This window comes from Castor canadensis, chromosome 16, assembly GCF_047511655.1.
Source record: "Castor canadensis chromosome 16, mCasCan1.hap1v2, whole genome shotgun sequence".
Lineage (NCBI taxonomy): Eukaryota > Metazoa > Chordata > Mammalia > Rodentia > Castoridae > Castor > Castor canadensis.
The window spans coordinates 11,135,267-11,155,234 of record NC_133401.1 but is presented as its reverse complement, the minus strand read 5'-3'; the positions used below and the strand labels follow the sequence as shown (position 1 = coordinate 11,155,234).

At 38.2% G+C, this 19,968-nt stretch overlaps 1 protein-coding gene across 1 annotated transcript in view; it reads left to right on the top strand.

The window, feature by feature from the left end:
• Positions 1–19,968, top strand: part of LOC109674570 (myomegalin-like) — a 94,071-nt gene that overhangs the window by 5,763 nt on the left and 68,340 nt on the right. Inside the window, 7 exon segments of the mRNA XM_074058633.1 lie at positions 4,984–5,049; positions 12,376–12,458; positions 15,005–15,032; positions 15,035–15,196; positions 17,240–17,406; positions 17,568–17,653; positions 19,275–19,359. Coding sequence (XP_073914734.1) covers positions 4,984–5,049; positions 12,376–12,458; positions 15,005–15,032; positions 15,035–15,196; positions 17,240–17,406; positions 17,568–17,653; positions 19,275–19,359 — 677 coding nt within the window.

The window sequence follows — 19,968 nt, the reverse complement described above, 5'->3', positions numbered from 1 at the left end:
AATAAGATGAGGGAACTCTTTTGGAAGTTGATTTTGGACTCTCTAGAACTTTGTTTCTTATAGTTGGGAAACAGTCGCTTCTTAAATCTATGAATGAGTTCCTTCTCAGGGTGGTTTAAAAAAAAAAGGCAAGGCTCACCAGTGCAAATTCCACAGGAAGAGACTTCAGATTGGCTTGTCACTTTCTTTTCTTCTTTCTGGAAATGCAAAAATCTACCTGATGATTATCCTGGAAGTCTCACTGGTATAAATGCTTTCTTATTCTGGAAAGTTTAAATCATTTGATAGAGGATATTTAAGCAATTTTCCCATCTGAGGCTTTAGTTTGGACCTTTTGGGGGTACTTTTCACAAAAGATGGGAAAAATAAGGAGGTGGTAGAATTCTATTCTCCTTCTCTCTTTCATGTGATTCATTTTTGCTTGGCTGTTGTCTGGTTTCCTGTAAGCAAGCCTAGAATTTTATGTGTACATGGTTGAGATACTCAGAGGTGAACACTGGGAACACCAATTAGCGAATTTATAAACCAGGGTCCATTTGCACTTCTTTGGGGAAGAATAATCATTAGTTAATTTAAGCGAAGCCCTTGCTCTGAGTGTGCAGTGGAAAATGAGGTTTGGTGGGGAGACCTGCTGTGAAATGGGAATAGGTGGGGGAATTTAAGCAACTGGTAAAGTCTTGTCAACAATTATTCAGTGCCATTAATGGCTTCACTTGGAGACAGGTTGTTTTGCTAACTACAAACTAGTGATGAGTTTTTAATATGAGAAGTGAAAACAGGCCTTGCAATCACTGTTTTTATTCCATATCTAAAAAAGAATTAGTCCGTTTCTAGTTTTGTCCTTTACTGATAAGTATATGGAAAGTATACACAAATGTGTATGTGTTTATACACAAACTTATACGTGTGAATGCCACATCTTCAAGAATGCTAATCTGCTTCAAAACAGAAAACATAAATTCTGAATAGGATATAGATAAAATTTCAGGTACTAAAAAGTGCTCTGTGTGTGTATGTGTGTGCCTGAGTTCGTGTAGCTACTTTACCCAATTTGGAACACAAAATTTGGGAAGCTAAAAATTTTGTCATTTTTGGGTATCACTTGAAAATTCTACAGAATCTCAGATTTGAAACTTTTAGATACCATTTTCATTTAACTCTTAAACCAACTGATGACTGTTAACAAATTTCAAGAGAAAACACCAAAATGAGACTGTTCAGATGCAATTTACAAGCACACGGACAATGGACATTTTTAAAATCTAAATTAGGTATTTAGTTTTCTGAATAATACCGTCTTTATTTTGGTGGACAGAATGCTGCTTTTAATTCTAAAGAATAATTTCATAGTTTTCCGTGTAGAAAGTAAAACAGAGTAAGTAGGAGAGATCAGGATGTTAACTGTGGTTTATAGAAACTAGAGAAACAATGCGATCTGGTGATGTTAATTTAGGAGCATAGGAAATTAACATAGAAACTTCCCTCTTTTTGTGTTTTATTTTCTACAACATACTTGCGATGAATATGAATTGTTCTAGAAAGCAGAAATCCCCTCAATTACAGAAACAGAAATCACTGGTTGGTGGAGAAACTGAGTCAGAAGATAGGGGCTGTTATGACTTGGATCTGAAATGTCCCTCGAAGTCATGTGCTAAAGGTTTGGCTGCCAGCCTGTGATGCTATTGGGAGGCGGGGCCTAGTAAGGTAAGTAGGTCATTGGGGTCATGACCTTGAAGGCCCTGGCCCTTCTCCCTCTCTGCTTCCTGTCCGACTGTCATGAGGTGAGCAACTTTGCTCGGCGATGCCCATACCACCACAATGCTTTGCCTCACCACAGCCCATGAAAAATAGAGTCAAGGGACCAAAGACTGAAATTTTGTGCCCAAATAAAATGTTTCTCCTTATAGTTGATTTTCTCAGTTGTTTTGTCACAGTGACAGGATGCTGACTGACACAGAGGTCAAATAACCCTGTACAGCAGAGAAGTCAGGATTTAAGGGTCAGAGGGATCTGACTTGAGCATCTAGTTCTTGCTTCGTGACCTTGGGTAAGTGACTTAGTCACTTCATGTACACTCACTTGTGTACATATAAAGTAGTAATTGCTGCAGGGCTGTTATGTGAATTAAGTAAGATAAGTGTAAAGTAATTGATACTATCATCTGTTTACTTTATTCCTTTTGATAAACTGAGAAAACTTGAAAACTCTTCAGTGTTTTTATGAGAAACCATTTGGAGAGTGTGGGGCATGGGATTGGACCCTACTAACCTCCTCATCTTATGGCACTCCTGATATTCATAGCTCATCCTCCTTGAAGGCTATCTTTTCTTTCATGCCATTGTGCTTCCTGCTGCTTCTGTCTGGAGCATGTTTCTCCCTGCTGCTCCCTAAAATTCTTTCTAAGGAAAGCTTGTCCTACTTTCAAGCCCTACTTTAATCACCCAATATGACAGGAGTACTCCAGTTTGGGACATGGCAATTTGATGTAAACATCAATCAACATCATGCCCAAATCAAACATGTGATGACTTCAGAGAAATACATATGTCTGTGCAGAACTCATGTATTAAAGTATTACCATTGTGGAAGAAGTTCCTGGATGCCACCAGATACCTTTTCACTGGGACTTTGCTATAGGGAGCTCTTCTTTTAGAGACATTTGTTTGGTTTTCTCTCTCAATGATGCCAGGCCACTTCTATGATTGTATGTTCACAGTGGCTTCCATTACACTGAGGTCCTTGCTAAGTACTCTGAATAGATAATTTGTGAGCAATGTTCTTACCCTGCTTTTGTCTTCATAAAATACCTGCATACTGTACACTACAAACCAACCTGTTGCTTCCTTGTTAGGACACACAACTATTACATTCATTTTGTCCTCTTAGATTGGCATTAACTTTTAGACTCTTGGGCAATTGATGCCTGTACCCAAGGAGGTGTTGGTTTTGGTGGTCTCCCTTTGTTCTGTGGCCATCTTTGTGCACCTGTTGGTACATACACATACACACATAGTGCTTGTTCTTGATCTTTTCTACTTTCTAGAATCGTATATAAAAAAAGGGGTGAAGTAGAAACCTATACAACTTACTATTTTGTATTTTACCATGACCCTTAACAATCTGACCTTGAATTGTAACTTTTTGGAGGAGACATACTTATTTTGTAAGTCCCATCTTGACTGGAAAATGCTAGCGAGTACTTTGTAACATGTAAACATTCATGAAAGTGAATTAGTAGTTGACAAACTTTTGTGATAGTTTTTGTCACCAACAAAACCACTTTGAAGGTGAGTTGGCTTCAAGATGGTACTAGAGGCACAGCATGAGGTATCTGCCAGTTGCCCGTAGGTATGTTCCTAGATATATCCATTGATCTCTCTGGACTCTAGAGTCTTCATTTGTAATGGGGATGAGACAACTAGATTTGAATAAGAAAAAAGATTATCTAGTTTGCTGTTAATATGGCATTTTTATAGATAGAAATTTCTGAATACTGTCTGTATGGGGTTTGTTTTAGAGATTTTGCCAGAAAAGGTATTAGCATTGAGGAGTGTAATCACTCTTTCTGTGATTATCTTTGTTCTATTTTTCCCAATTTGTTTCAGGCCTTATATCCACAGCAACCTCTGTTTTCTGCCTAGCGAAGGAGGGAAAGAAATAGAATAAAAGGAAATTTGAAAATCATCACTGTTAAACAGAAGTGCAAAAAATATCTCTAAATGAATGACAGATTGCTTATGTTTGCTTGAGAAAGTAGAGTTGGGTTAAGCTCAAGCAGAACAAAACTCTTTTGGTTTATCCTTCCCATCAGTAGTGGGGAATATGTGCATAACTGAGAGGAAGTTCCAGTCCAGGGCTCAGCCCTATGATGGAAGAGAGGACATGTTGTCAGGAGAAGAAAGAAGGACCCACTCCATCCCTGAGACAAAAGCTAACCTTTTAGAAAACTAGAGGGCTGAGGAGTGAACATAAAGTAGCTGTGTGAGAATATGTTTCAGAAGCAGCAGCACAGTAATAAAGAGTCAGGGATAGAGATATGCAGAGTGCCAAATGCTTTTGAGTCCCTGTCAAATTTCATATAAACTTCAGGTACAATTCTGGGTCTGACTTAGACTCTCAAGGAAGAAAACAGCCTTCCTTTGATATTTCCCTTTGACCTTTATGTGTTCTGACCAGCCTTACAGCTACCTGTAGCTAGAACCTGCTGTAGAAGAAAAAGGTGTCCAAACTCTTTTTTGTTTGGGCTCTCAGCCACTATGCTCACATTGGTGTAGGATTACTGGGGTGAACCCAGTGTCACTGTGGATTTAGTGGAGCAGGTGCTTTTCAAGTTGTTCTTATGTTCTAAGTACTGCAGAGTAAAGATTGTCCTTGAGTGCTTGAGAATGAAACTTTCACAAGGAGCCTGAGAGGATTGGGAATAGGATGCCTTGAACTCCAACCATGGAAAATAGTTTCTCTCTAGTTCATGTATAAACAAGCAGGACTATTGAGTCTGACTCTCTCTACTTGACTGTTCTGCATTGAGAGACTACTTCAAGATGCAGTCAGTGACAGCCAACAGAGTCTTGGAATTGTTGAATGCTTTAGTGTTTTGGAGGAGTCCACCACTCCAACATGGTGCTTATTCTGGATCTTCTTTACGAAGGGAATGTTACCCAGGAACTCAACCCTAGGAGGGGAGCACATGACTCTTGGGATCAAACTGTGGCACATGAAAGACAAGTATTCCATTGCATGTCTCTGAAGGACAGTGGAGCACTTCAGAGGCTGAAACACTTTATGAAAAGTATATGTTGTCCATAAAGATTTGAAAGTTCCTGTTCACTCAGTGACACCCTCTTTCTTAACTAAATTATAGGCTTTTTTCCAGGTCTCTCATGGTCCAGAAGGGCAGGATTGACAGCCACAGAATAACCCCACTATATAGGGCCCCTATAATAATCACACAGATTGAGCTACCTCCCCTCTTTTCTGTTTCAGCAAAGATCTGGGCCCTACTGAATAAGGGAGAAGATGGGATGAACCTGAAGTATGAGTTTGTATCAGGTACAGGGTATGAGTAATTTGTGCAAGATACTAAGGAACTTAATGCAGATTCTCAGGGTTTCTCTGGATGCTGTGCTGGTTGCCTTTCATGACTTGCAAGAGGGCTTCTCTTTAATCCAGATCTTGCTAATTTAAGCCTATGCTAGATGATATATTTACTATGTCATTTGAGCCATTCTATCCTAGGAAAATAAAAAAAATTGACTTCCTAATCTCACTTGCACTTATAATTTGAAAAATGCTTGAAGCACCTGGTACTTAAGATAGAGTTCAGAGTTCGGGATCTGGTATATTTACCTGGAAAGGACAAACGGGAGCCTCTGTACCTGACTCAGGGACTGTGCTTACTATAGACTACAATCCAACATCTGCATTGTGTGCATCCCTTTAGATGACTAGAGCGGCACCAACATCCTGTTTTGTGAGCCCAAACCAAACCACAAGTTCCTCAAACTAGTTTTGGTGCTGAGAGCTTCTGGGTCTTTCCTTCTTCATCTAGCAACACTGGCAATGCAGCCTGTTTACCATGAGTGCAAAATAGTATCTACACCAACTCTTCTGATATTCTGAGTAGTCTCTGTAAATATATCTGTATTTTATTTTCACCAGTGGGATTTATGGTTAGGTGCCTGCTATACCTCACCTTTGAAGTATCTGAGTTCTCCCCAGATGTGTACAAAGATGTTTTAGATGACAACTTGTTTTCACTGCACAGGAATGCTTGTTGTTTCAGGTGTGCTAGAGTGAAAGGTTATACAGGATGAAACCGTCTCATTAATATAGTGAGGACAAATGCCCACAGATTTGGTAAAGCCATTTCTTTCATATATCAAATTTACTAAAAATAAGTTGGATCTTCCTATAATGAGTTGTGTATTTTAGTTCAGGCATGAAAATTGACCTCTTTTGTACATGTGATTTGAATTTCACCTTCTGTTGTGTCAAGCTCTCAGATTCAGTGTATTGGTGCTTGAAAATAAAAATGTCCAGCTTCAAGGAATTTCCTAAAGAAAAAATAAAAAATGCTTTATAGAGATGAACTTCTAAAACACTGCATAAGCTATGGCCAAGGGAAAGTCTCTGATTAACATAAGTAAGACACTTGCCCTCTTTGAGTCTTTATTTTTTTCATTTAAGTGATAAACTCTCATCTGAGGATGTGGAAAATAAATAACCTCACACCATGGAGATAGGCTGTAGATATTATTGCTCTCTTTCAGATAATTAAACAAATTTTGTTATGAAAATTTATGAACAAGAAAGTGCCACAAAATTTCATGAACACATCATCTACCTCAATGCCCTCGTATTTTTGCCGTGTTTATTCCCCATCTTTCTTCTTATTTATTGGGCCATTTTAAAGCAAGCCTCAATTATCATGTCATTCCACCACTAAGTACTTCTTTAGTACTTGAGAAGTCTTCAAAAAAAGTCCATTTTGACTGAAACACAATACCACACATAATACAATTAATATTAATCTATCTTTCCTTCCTTCCTTTCTTCCTTCCTTCCTTCCTTCTTCCTCCCTCCCTCCTTCCCTCTCTCCCTCTCTCCCTTCGCTTCTTCTTTCCTTTCTTTCTTCAGCTCTGGGATTTAAACACTTGCTAAGCAGGTGCTCTACCACTTGAGCCACTCCACAAGCCCTCCTTGCCACCAACTCTTCTCTTCTGAGCTGCATACATAGTTCTTTTTAGGACAACATATATCCAGTAAAGGTCTATGTTGGGTTCATCACTTAATGCACCTAAAGGGTACGTTACTAGTACAGTTTTGAAGATCCCTCCCACACCGACTCCTTTCACGAGCTCTGGAAGGGGAAGAAGGGTTGCAGTCCTTATATTAGAAAAATTCTGAGATGATTTTGTTTGGCATCTGGGTTTGAAAAACATACTGAATATCACTGTCTTTTTCTTAGGAATGCCTGGGAGAAAAGGGGCTGGAAAGTGCAAACTTGGTCAGAGTGCATTGGCATCATATTTGAAAGCTACAGTAACAGTTCTACCAGCACCCAAACAAATGTCACAACTAAGAACATTCATTATTGTTAGAAAGGTCAGAAAATTACTTTTTGTTTTGATAGGAATGACTTGTGGCTATTGAAATAATGTGTGGGGGCAAGTAGTCTCTGATTACAGGCTCCCTAGGCAAGGGAGGCTCAGGATATTTTTCTGGTTGTGGCAAATACAACTTGTTTTTTTATAGAGGTCATGGGAGATGAAACTCCTTCAGGGTTTTAGCATTGACAGCAAGAGTACCATTCTGGAAGTGAATTAAATTAGAATTAAATTTAACTTTATACAGGTTAGCTCAGGGATCTCTGTCCAATACTTGCAACTCTTGGGATATTTAGACCTGAATGAAACACCAAATGTGAAAACACAGGTTTAAAGTGAAATGTTTGGTTAACTTCTTCCTCTTCATGACTTTTACTATGTTGTCACATGGCTTTGACAGTTTTAGCTTCTCCTCATTTCTTTCCTACTCTTACTGATGGATTTGATTCACAGAGTAAGCAAACATGCAGTAATTTTGAAGTAATACAACACTGTAGGTCGGCACACAGCGAGCAGAGATAGAACCCGGGTTCAGTGGTGGTGAAGACACTAATCAAAATAATCTTGATTGAAATATTGCCTAATAATTGCCACTACTTCTGGGTCACATCTATAATTCTTATACAGTGTTTCTACCACTGTGAAATCTGAAATAACTACCACTTACCGAGTTGTTTTGGTCCTTCAGCTTAGGAATTATTCAATTAGATGCTTAACCAAGTTGAAACAAAACTGAAAAATATGTTGATTAGTATCCAGTTTCAAAAAATTACTACTAAAAACTTGCAGATTCCTCAACAAATAATTGTGCAATGTGGTGATCATTTGTGCTTACCTTATGTGTCTTGATGTTTGGGGTGTGTGTGTGAGTGAAGATCGAAACTGTAGATGAAACCATAGACAAGGCCAACCCTTTTTCTTCCTGCAGCACTTTGCTTATAACTCTAGTGGGATACTATAGTGACAATACTGGAGCATGAGTATTTGTTTATGTCTGTTCCCTTGTACATGCTACATACATATTGTATATATATCTGTAGTCCTCATATCACCCTTGGTTTGTAATAAATGTTCAATACATTGTGTGGCAATAAATGAATCAATCATATTTTTAGGTTTTGTTTGTGTTGAGATATTGACTGTTTTGATTGAATCAACTGACTGGAAAATTTAGATAAATTGTTGGCTTTCCACCAGAATGATCATTTTGTGTAACACTGCTACCATTTCCTATTTGTTTAGCAGTTTATTTTCTCAAATTCCTGTGTGACCCAGGAGGGAAAATTGCATTAACGGTCATGTTTAAATTCATAAAAGAATGAAGTCATTAGTTTTCTTATCTTAGACATGGGAAAACAGGTGAAGACAACTCATCCAAGATAGTAGTCAGGTATGAGCAGAGATCTAGAATAAGCACCTGGCTTCTCCATTAAGTCCCCCAGCCTCAGTGTGCCCTTCTTTCCTCACCCTAGGCCATGGTGATGGAAAGCTAAAGGATGTGCTGGGAGAAGGAAGAATACCATTTATAACCCAAGGGTCTATGAATGTGCAGAGGGTTTTATTCTATGTCTTGTGCTGGGCCTAAGATGTGATGATGAGGTAGAAGGCTTCCTTCACTCTTTGCAAGTAACCAGTATTTCTAAGCCTGGAATGTTTACCACTGTGTTTTCCTTGGCTGCTGCCCAGAAGCACTTGCTCTGTTAAATCCCTGCTGGGTGACAGTGATAATCAGGTATCTGGGCCTTTCTCTGATTCCCTCCACACCTATTGAACTGCTGTCTGAGGGGTAAGTGTATTTGTAGGTTTTTCCTAACAGTTTGATTCAAAGTCTCAAATCACAAGATCAGTTATATTTTTCTTTTTCCTTTAATGTGCTATTCTTGCCTCAATGCTTTAGAAGATCATCTTGGTCTATAAGTTTCCATTCTATGATAGGTTGTGATAGCTATTGTTAGGCTTTGTTTTTACATATAAATTAAAAACTCATACATTGTACATATATTTAAAAAGTCAAACAGCCCAAAAGTGTACTCAGTGAAGAGCATAAACAAAAGTAATCTCCTATCACAAGTTTCTCAGTTTATCATCCCAGGATAAATAGGCACTAGTTTCTTTAGCATTATTCCAGATACATGTACATGAGTTATTATATGAATGAAGTACATGATAATTATATACATACACACATGTATGCATACAAACTTTAAAATGAGAACACAAATTGTGGCAGGATACATATAGTCCTTTGGATTTCATCAAGATCCACTTATATTTTTCATAGAATGGAAACTTATAGACCAACATGATCTTCTAAAGCATTGAGGCAGGAATAGCACACTAAAAGAAAAAGAAAAATATAACTGATCTCAAGCTGCTGTGTAGAGAATCGTTAAATAGCCACTTTCAGGTCCTTCCTTTCCCATGTTTTAAAAGTCATGAAGTATTATATTTTGTGGATCTACCAGAACTTTTTCAAATTTATATTAATGAATCTTTAGGTTGTTTTTAGTCATAAGCTTCTTTAAATAAAACTCCATGATTATTTGGGACATTTGTGTGATAATATTTATAGAATAAATTCTGGAACTGGAGTTGTATAGTTAAAGTTATGGCATTTAATATTTTGATGTTCACTCCAGATTACTCTCCAAAAGTGGTGTTCAATTTACACTGCCACCTGTGGTGTACAGCAGCCTGTGTATCTATTTGCTTGACAGCAACATGTTAGAAAATGTTCTCATTTTCACTAATTAATATCCTTGTCTTTGATTTTTTCAAAAAATCAGTTTTCCTATAATTTTCCCATTTTTTCCAGGTATGGAGCTTAAGCTTATAGATCCGTAGGGCAGTTCTTTCCTCCCTTTAAACAGACACAGGTTTTTTAAAAAAAATTATTAACATATCATAGATGTATAGGGGAAGATTCACTGTGACATTTACATATGTATTTACAGTATATCTTAGATTCACTCCATCATTCTCCTCTTGTCCCCCTTCTTAGAACAATTTCAACAGGTTTCATTGTTCTACTTTCACACATGTATACAAAGTACATCTACCATATTTGCCCGCCTTCACCCTCTTTACCCTTCCCCCTCCCACTGATACTCACCCCTAGACAGGACCTGTTTTACCTTCCTGACCTTCACCTTTTAAGTGTATGTTGATTGTTTCACGGGTGTTCACCTTGGTATTTCAGATGAGTATATATTGTGTTTTAATCAGATTAACCCCTGTATTGTCTAGTCTTCTGACACAGGTTTTTGTTCAATCTCTCAGGCTGCCTTGCTCTTCCATTTATTATCAATTCTTACTTTAACTTATTCTTTTAGGATCCTCAGGTACAAGTCTTCATTGCCTGAGGCTGTCAAGGTGTTGAGTAGATAAGAAATGGCAGTGAATACTTCTTATTAGTGAGGGAGAGAATTAAAGGCCACTCAGAGTTTTTGGGTGCAACTTTGGTTCAATTATCTTCAGATGTTTAAATCAAGGGCATTTCCTGACTATTTCAAAGAATGGCAGGCATCCTGCTGAGACCTGTGTGACATGATCACCCTGTTACAACTAATTAGTGTTACTACTTTCCTTGCAGTTTGGGGTGAGAGGAAGTATATGAAGGGTGTTTATCCCTTCCTGTAGTAGGAAAGAAGTAGAGCTGCTGGAAAAGCCTGGGGGAGGATACAGACAAGGACTCCAACCAGTTGTATTGCTACTACTCCAAAGAATGATAGTTACGAGCCATGGTGCATATTTGATCCCAGTGCTTAAGCCTCTTTTGACTCATACACACATGCATCAGATTGTATTTATAAGGGGTCTGAGACAAATAGTCCATTCAATTAAACTCAGCAGCTATTTTCTGGACACTTAATTGAACAGTAAAGATCAGTCTCCAAGCTAAGGATTTTAAAGCCTAGGCACAAAAGATAATTGGGTAGGTATTTGGAGCTGCTGTATTTGAGGAGGGAAGTGCTAAGAGCTTAGCATGGGTTTGAATTGTGACTCTGTCCCTTGTCAGCCTGAAAACTTGGGCAATTTGCATAACTTCTCCTGACCTCAAATTCCTATCTCTCAAGATTTGTTCTAAGAATGCCATAAATCCACCCACAGTTAGTGATCAATGAATGCCAGCATCATGTGTTCATGTAATAGTAGTGAATGAGATGTTAAAGCATGGGATAGAGAAGAATAAGAAATGGGAAGATCAGAGTTACACATGAATGAATTCATTCCATGAATGAAAGGTGTAGTGTTTTGTCACTGAGAACTTTTGCAGAAATGAATGTCCTTCCCGAGTGTTTCATGATATTCCATAGTTTATGGTGTTCTTGAAAGGTGACTTTCACTGGAGAAAGGGTACCAATTTCACTGACTAGGAAATACTAAGCATTCATTGACTATCCCCTGTGGGATCCGGTGCATTTCTGGGATGAAAGTGACTTAATTTCTTTGTCCACATTAAGTGAATTCCTGTGGTCAGTTTCAGGCTCTTGCCAGCCAGTGTGTGCCTTTGCATGTTTTGATGAAGTTAGGAACAGAGAAGCCTGGAATAACAAATCCCTGGTTCCCAGTGTGGTACACTTTGCGTCCAAATAAGGGAGTAACTCAGGTGATGGGAGATGTTGCTCTGAGAGGGAAGTTGCTTCCTCCAATGTGAAGGGAGTTTTCCTGGCTGATGGAAATGCAAAGAGCTTGAGGCATTTTTATACTCACCACAAAGAACACTTCCTGTCGCACAAACTGTGGGTGCCAGATTAGGAGGTTTTAGGAACAGGAGAGAAATGTCATCCCAGTTCCACCTAGAACAAGCTGAGGAGGGAATATGAAAGAGAAAAGCCATGCTCAGATCCGAAGATCATGCCAGGACCCTGTCACACAAGTGGCTGGAGACTGGGAGGGGAGGGTCCTTAGAGGGAGTGCTCACACAGTCCGACCAATCAGGAAAGACATGGTTGTGATGTCACAGTGGGCTCACAGCCCCTAGAACATGGAGTGTCCTGAGGCAGCTCCTCCTTGGCCTGTTGCTATGGCAGCCCAGCCAGCCATGCAGGAAGAAGCTGAAGGAAGGTGCCCCTGTCTTGTGTGGAAAACTTCTCAGTTATGTGTGGCCTAGGGAAATGAGGGGCAGGCAGATGAGGAGCACATGGGTGACCTCAGCACATCAGGATTGGGGGAATCCATTCTTCACTGCTAGCCTAAGCTTCCATGCCCCATGGTTTGGAATGTCCACATGCCTTTGTGCCACCTGTGTCTGGATCTCACTCTGCAGAACAGGCCGCCATGGATCTCATTGTGGTACCCAGGCTGCCTGGATTTCATGGGCCCACCCTGACTACCTGTTCTCAGAGTGTGGTACTAGCAGACTGGCAATTTAGGATGAAGTTACGTGGAGGCCCATGCAACTGTTGATCTGACAGCAATTCTTCTCTTTACTGCAGGGTACCCTAAACCATGGGCAAGGAAGGTTGGAAGAAGTTAACCTAATTATCCAGTGTTTTCTGGTATTCATTAAGTATTGGTACTGTTGAAAGGTACTTTTCTTACATGAAGTTCCAGAAATTCAATGACTACAGAATATTTGCTATTAGAGGAGCATTGAAGGTGTGTGTGTTTCTGTGCATTTGTTTGTGTGCATGTGTGTGTGTTTGTGTGTATGCGAGCTCTCCCATGCAGGGTTGGTTATATAATATTTCTTCTGTCAGTTTCTGTGAGATAAGCTTTTTCAAAAAATTCAGGTCAGAAATGTTTCTTGGCAGTGAATAATTTCGGGTTGCTCAAACTTGATTTTCCGTAGATCAAATTTAATACATTCTGTAAGGAGGAAATATTCAGCATTCATGGAATATGTGCAGTGTATGTCCAGGCATCATGATACAGGTGGCAATGTGCATCATTTGCTTACTAAAAAGGATTTCAATTCAAGTGATTGCTTCAGGCACAGACTCTGGTGGATTACACTTTACTTGTTCATTTGCATAAATGTGGCAGTGTGTCTTCCTTCCAAGAACATTAGTGAAATTGATGTCACTTCACATATTTTTCTTATCTTGGTCCTTTTTGAAATTCTAAAAGTCTCCCCTCAGTAGGATAACACCTGGACTTTCAGCTATTGCCTGTAACATTCCTCATGCCTTGAATATGGACAGGTTTTGTATTTTCTCTCTGTGTGTGTGTGTGTGCAATATTTGTAGTTTGCAAGTGTATTGATTTCTTTGCTCATTCTAATAAATTCTCATACTACAAACTATTTCACACTCATTGAGTAGACCCACTGTTTAGGGATGCATAAGACTCCTTCAATCAAACTCTTTCTTTTACACTGTGCAAATTGATGGAATGCACTAGGCTGTCCTGGTGTTCAATGACTTCTGATTTTGCTCAATGCTGCTACATACAAGCAAAGAAATTCATTTACTTGAGAACAATTAGAATATCGCCACTTTGTGTGTGCTTCAATTTGCCATCACTGATTTTTAGAAATTAGAAATTACTTGGGAATTGAGGAAAAGCCTTGAGTTGTTCTGACTTTAAGTCTTCAATTCCATGAATAAAAGGTGTAGTTTTTTGTCCTTCTGAGAACCTTTGCAGAAATGAATTTCCTTCCCGAGTGTTTCATGGTACTCCATAGTTTATGGTATTCCTGAAAGATGCTGTTCACTGGAGATATGGTACCAATTTCACTGACTGGGAAATACTAAGCATTCATTGACTATCACCTGTGTGATCCAGTGCATTTCTCAGATGAAAGTGAATTAATTTGTCGACATTAAGTGAATTCCTGTGATCAGTTTCAGGCTCTTGCCAGCCACTGTGTGTTTTTGCATGTTTTGATGAAGTTAGGAACAGAGAAGCCTGGAATAACAGCCCTCTGGTTCCCAGTGTGGTACACTTTGTGTCCACATAAGGGAATAAGCTCAGGTGATGGGAAATGTTGTTCTGAGAGGGAACTTGCCTCATCCAATGTGAAGGGAGTTTTCCTGGCTGATGGAAGTGCAAAGAGCTTGAGGCATTTTTTGTACTCACCACAAAGAACACTTCCTGTCATCCAAACTGTGGTTGCCAGATTTGGAGTTCTTTGGAATAGGAGAGTAATGTCATCCCAGTTCCACCTAGAACAAGCTGAGGAGGGAACATGGAGGAGAAAAGCCATGCTCACATCTGAAGATCTTGCCAGGACCCTGTCACACAAGTGGCTGGAGAGTGGATGGGGAGGGTCCTTAGAAGGAGTGCCTATGCAGTCTGACCAATGAGGAAAGACGTGGTTGTGATGTCACAGTGGGCTCACAGCCCCTGGAACTTGGAGAGTCCTGAGACACCTCCTGCTTGGTCTGTTGCTATGGCAGCCCGGCTACCCAAGCAAGAAGAGGCTGAAAGAAGGTGCCCTGTCTTGTGTGTAAGACTTCTCAGTTACTTGTGGCCTAGGAAATGGGGGGCAGGCAGAGCAAGAGCACATGGGTAACCTGAGCACATCAGGATTAGGGAATCCATTCTTCACTGCTTATAAATATAGTTTTCCTTATTCCTTTTTAACATACAATTTTGTGCTGTCTCTAAAGTTATACTGGGGAGAAAATAAATGAGCTTATTGTTTTTGCTCTCACCTGGTATTAACTGTTACATGCCCCAACCAAATAGGAAAAGAACTTAATTCAGAAAATAATATGTAAGTTGCCATTGTATGTTTTCTTCTTTATTGTTAGTGGTATTCACTGAACATGGATGTCCAGCCTTCCATGTCATAAGCCTGTAACAGATCTGGGGAAACAAAAATGAGTAAAACATGGTAGTTCTCCATCATTTTATAGCTCTTTCTTCTATGATAGTTTCTTACAAGTCTTTTGATGTGTAGTAGAGAGAATTTTTTCCTCCAGAGACTTACACTTTGTATATTGCTTTAGGATCTTAGTGCAACATTGCTCTGCAACCTCGACCAGGGCAGAGTGAAATAGCTGAAGAGCTGTGCCAGTGTCTACAGTGGAAGGAAATAAAGCTGCAAGACCTTCTAAGTGATCAAAACAAGCAAGCCATGGAACATGAAATGGAAATTCAGGGCTTCCTTCAGTCCATGAGAGCCAGGGAACAGGAGAGACAATTAAGAAAAATATCACGTAGTGCATTTATATTCTGCATATAGGAAGCCTCTGAACATTGTAACATGTGTTGTAAACTTTTAATTTATTGCAATTATGTGTGTTTATTGTTAAATGTTATTTCATTTTATAGCCAACTCTGCTTCTTTACTTCAGTTTAGTAACTACAGTTTTACACCAGTAAATGTGAATTCTTTTTGGACCATTACTGTTTGCAAGGATGCCTAAATGATACATGTATCATTTTTTCTTAATCCTCTGATCATTTTGAGAGAAAGTAATATGGAGTTCTGGAATGTTTTGATTTTGGTTCTACATTTACAAGAGTTGAATGATATTTTTATATTTCCAGCCAAAATATGGAAAAATTTACCCTTTACATGTTTTCTCCTAACTTTTATAAAATCTGAGTTATCCTAAGAGAAAAAAAAATAATTGTGGTTTTTCAAAGGCCAGGATGAGAACAAATAATCTTGCAATAGTATAGGGACTATATTGATTTAAAAATAATGTACCCAACTATATCAGAAGTAAATCTTTTCCTCATTTCTGTGTACTTTTTCCTTAAGGCCAAACATTACTAGTTGTCATTTCAGGGACCAGCAGCTGAGAATCTCCCTTGCTAGTTTTTATAGGAAGCTAGAGTCTTACCTATGTTATTCGACCATAATACTTTATAATGCTTCCTTACATCATGCAATGGTTATATTCTACCTAATTCTGTGGCCCACTGAAGTAAACACACATTTTATTAGAAACATCCTTCTTTGTGCTTCAGAAATTACTTCTAGAATAGACCAAATAGAATCATTGCAAACCATTTAAATCTTTGGCAAGAGGCCTTAACAAGTCTTTCAGTTCTCTTTTTACCCTCTCTGATTTGAAAGAATTAGTATTCTATGTCAGAAAGAAGTACTATATACAGCTGATAGTAAAATAATGAAACCTAGTTGGTGATAGAAATTGCAAAAAGTGTTCAGTTTAGTAAGAGTAACAATTACATTCTTCCAGATCTTCTTCTGAAATTTTACACCTAGAAGATTCACCTGAAAGCTTTTTTAAAAACATAGATTCCTGAGCTCACCCCCAGAAGTAGCCATTAGGAGGCACAGGTGGGACTTGAGAATCACAGTTCTAACTTCTGGCTCATGGACCTTAATTGAGTAAGCACTGTTAAAAGCAGCATTGCTAGAAAAGAGTGCCATGCTAGGTAAATCAAAGTAGATAGCTTATTTGTTGTTTATTATGAATTTTCCCCTAATTTTCACAGAGACCATAATATACTGATTCCTCTAAAATGGTTCTGTCCAAGTCTCAAAATAGTCCAAATTTTACTTATTGTAAATGGAAGTTTTTCCTATCCCTTAGAAATTATGAGCTGCTTTGATATATGTACACATTGTAAAATCATTATTGTAATCAAATCAATTAACACATCTGTCACTACATGTTACCATTTTGTGTGTTTATATATTGAGGATACTTAAGACCTACTCTCTGCAAGTTTCACGTAAACAGTACAATGTTACTAAATAATCACTATGCTGTACTATGGTCTCCAATCCTTGCTCATCTTGTAATAGAATGTTTGTACCTTTGAACCACAGATTGCTGTTTTAAATAGGATATACATGGAAAGCCCACTTGATAAGGTGATATTTGGCAAAGACCTGAAGAGAAAAAACTATACAGATGTTTGGGTGAATTACAATTCAGGCCAAAGAAACATTGTGTTAAAGAAAGTCATGTTATCCCAATTCAAATCAGACTCACACTTAGCCTGATAGATTTCTACCAGAACCTGTTCCATAGTCTTTTATCTATGATAGATGTATTACGTTTAATTTTTATAATATTCTGCCTATGAAAGACTTTCTTTCTACTCACTTGCTATGTTTTTCTTTGTAAACTGAAATCAAGGATATTATTCTTTTGGGGCACCACTGGCTTTTTATAAATGGTTGGCTTTTAAGAAATAACATTTGAAAACAATTTTACTTTATTCTTATATCTTTCTAATGTAATTTGTGATTTCTTTTTACTAGGCTGCTACAGAGAAGATGGCACAAGCCCTAATGGAAAGAAATTCAGAATTACAGGCTTTGCACCAGTATTTAAGAGGGAAAGAGTTGATGTCCCAAGCACTCATCTCTAACCAACAAGCTGAAGTTACTTCCAACAGCCCACATATTGTAGAGCAGACTGATCAAGTAAGAACTATAGATTCATATAGACAGTCATATCGACTGCACTCCCTTTCTACATGTAAGGCATAGGTCTGACTTTAATATCAAATTATGTGAGAATTTTCCTGTCATTGTGATCACAGTACCTGTACCTTCCTAATTCCCCCAACTCTTCTAATTTTTAGGATTCAATGCAAATACCCTCCAGAGATAATAGCACCTCATTAACTTCTAAAGAGGATACAAACATACCCAGGTCCACACTAGGTAGGTGTCAAATTTTATGTTTCCTTCTGTATCTCTGTGTCAATAGGTTTGGTCAGGACTCTTTCTTTTAGTGGGAAAAAAATAATGGATCCCCACAAGAATAAAGACATGTCACTTCTAAGAAGAGCTGCCTTTGCCCTCTGTTGATTAGAGGCTGTTGCTCTGGGTTCACAGCTTCATCCTAATTCTCTTCTCCAGAGAGCTTTGCAGGGTCAGAGATGGAGACAGTGCTTTTAATTCTGCACAGCAGGGCCATGGGGCTAACACATTCTCCCTGGCGTCCTCCAAGATGCAAGCTGCTCACTGTGACTTGATCATCTGCATTGAAGTGTTGGGAGGGGCAGGCACTGTCCATTGAGTTTTTCTGAAGTACAGTCTTGTCTTAAAGTTGTAAGGTTTGAACTCCCCATAGTCAACCAAACTCTATGCTTAGTGGGAGCAAAACTCAAGTTGCTCTGATTTTCACAAAGCAGAAGGTAGATATTTAGGGTGGCCTTAAGGAAGATATTTGCCAGGGAGTTTCAGAAGTAGGGAGTCATGATAATGATGTGGTATGATAATAGTACTATGATAAGAAAGGCTGTTGACTGGGAGAGTTAACTTACTCATAGATGCATACAGTTTACTTTGATATAGTCATTGTTTCTAATATATAGTCTATTCAGAGTTCCTTTTGTCTCAATTATGTTTTTCCCAACTCTGGGGTCATGCATTTGCTTATATATCATGTCTCTAAAGTAGAGCAGTTTTTCTATCCTTTTGTCTTTTGTGTCACTGGGATTTTTGAAGAATCTAGGGTAATGTTCCTCAATTTGGCTCTGATTATTTCCTCATGTTTAGGTTCAAGTTAAATATTCTTGGAAAGGATACTATATGAATGACCAATATCTTTCTCTGTGCATTGCATCACAGCATGTTAGTCAGTTTCTATCATCATTGGTAATTTTAAGTTTCGTTGTTTGTTTAAAGTTGTACTGTGACTGCTATATCTTTGTATTGTAAATGTTAATTTTTCCCTTTGTAATTTATAAGTGATCTATCAGCTGATGTCTTGATATATTGACAACATTTCTCAACACAGTCATTTACCTTGCCTTCTACTCATCCCCCAAAGGAAATCAGTTTCATTTCTGGGTTATCCTTCCTGTGTGTCTTTTTGTAAAAGTAAACCGATGAATCGTATGTATTTATGTGATGTGCATGTGTATTTCCTCTTTTTCCTAATAGGCCTATTCTTTTGCACTTAGCTTGTTTTACTTAACATATCCTTAAAAATCACTCTCCAGACATTCATAAACTCATAAATGCCTTCCTCATTCTTCTTTTATAGCTGTACAGAATATCCTATTGTGTGAATATACTATTGTCTATTCCATTTTTCCTCTACAGCGTGTAGACTGATTATTGAATTTTGTTATTGCAAATAATGCTACAATTTAAGCATATGTGTATATATATATATATACATACATATATATATGTATGTGTATATATATATATATACATACATATATATATGTATGTATATATATATATAATGTTTAATTGCTGGAATGGTCCTCAGAGTGAGTTTCTCAGAAATGAGGCAGCAGAGATTTCATTATGTTTCTAGTGATTAAAACTAGCACTGTGTGTTCAGGGCTGGAGAAAGAACTGAGCCATGCCAAAAAGGAACTTGAACTCATGGCTAAAAAAGAAAGAGAAAGTCAGGTGGGTTCTTTGGCAGTTCTCTATATATAGTACCTGAGTCCAAGGGCAAGGTATGCCTTTTTCTTTTTGGAGAAAAATAGAAATTTTTTTCATATTAATCTTATCTCAATAAGGTGCTCTTGTTCTTATAATGGAGCCTATTTAACTTTTGAAGTACTGAAACAACTGTTTTCTCTACTCATTGTCAACTAAATAAAATCGTTGTAAAGCCCTTGGGGAAAAGGAAGTGCTATATTATAATTGCTACTTAGAATTATGACTTTAGACACATGAAAATGGAACTTAGAAGCATTAAACATTATTGCAATGTGCCGTGCTAGGTTCTTACTGTACACAAAAATAGATGATCTTGGCCTTATTTTATGGATGAAAAGCCTGGAACACTAGTTCTTTTTAAAGTGTGTGTGTGGAATTAGTCATATAATGAATAAACACCAAGGCTAATATTTAAACTCAAGTCTTACGACACAGCAGATACGTTTTCCACCTTATGCTTTTACTCTTCCTGTCAGTACTTTCCATCAGTTTTCTCAGAAAGGGTCTCTCAGCCTTACAGAATCCCTTTGCCTCTGACTTCCGTGTATAGCTAACTGCATGTCCAGTTATGAT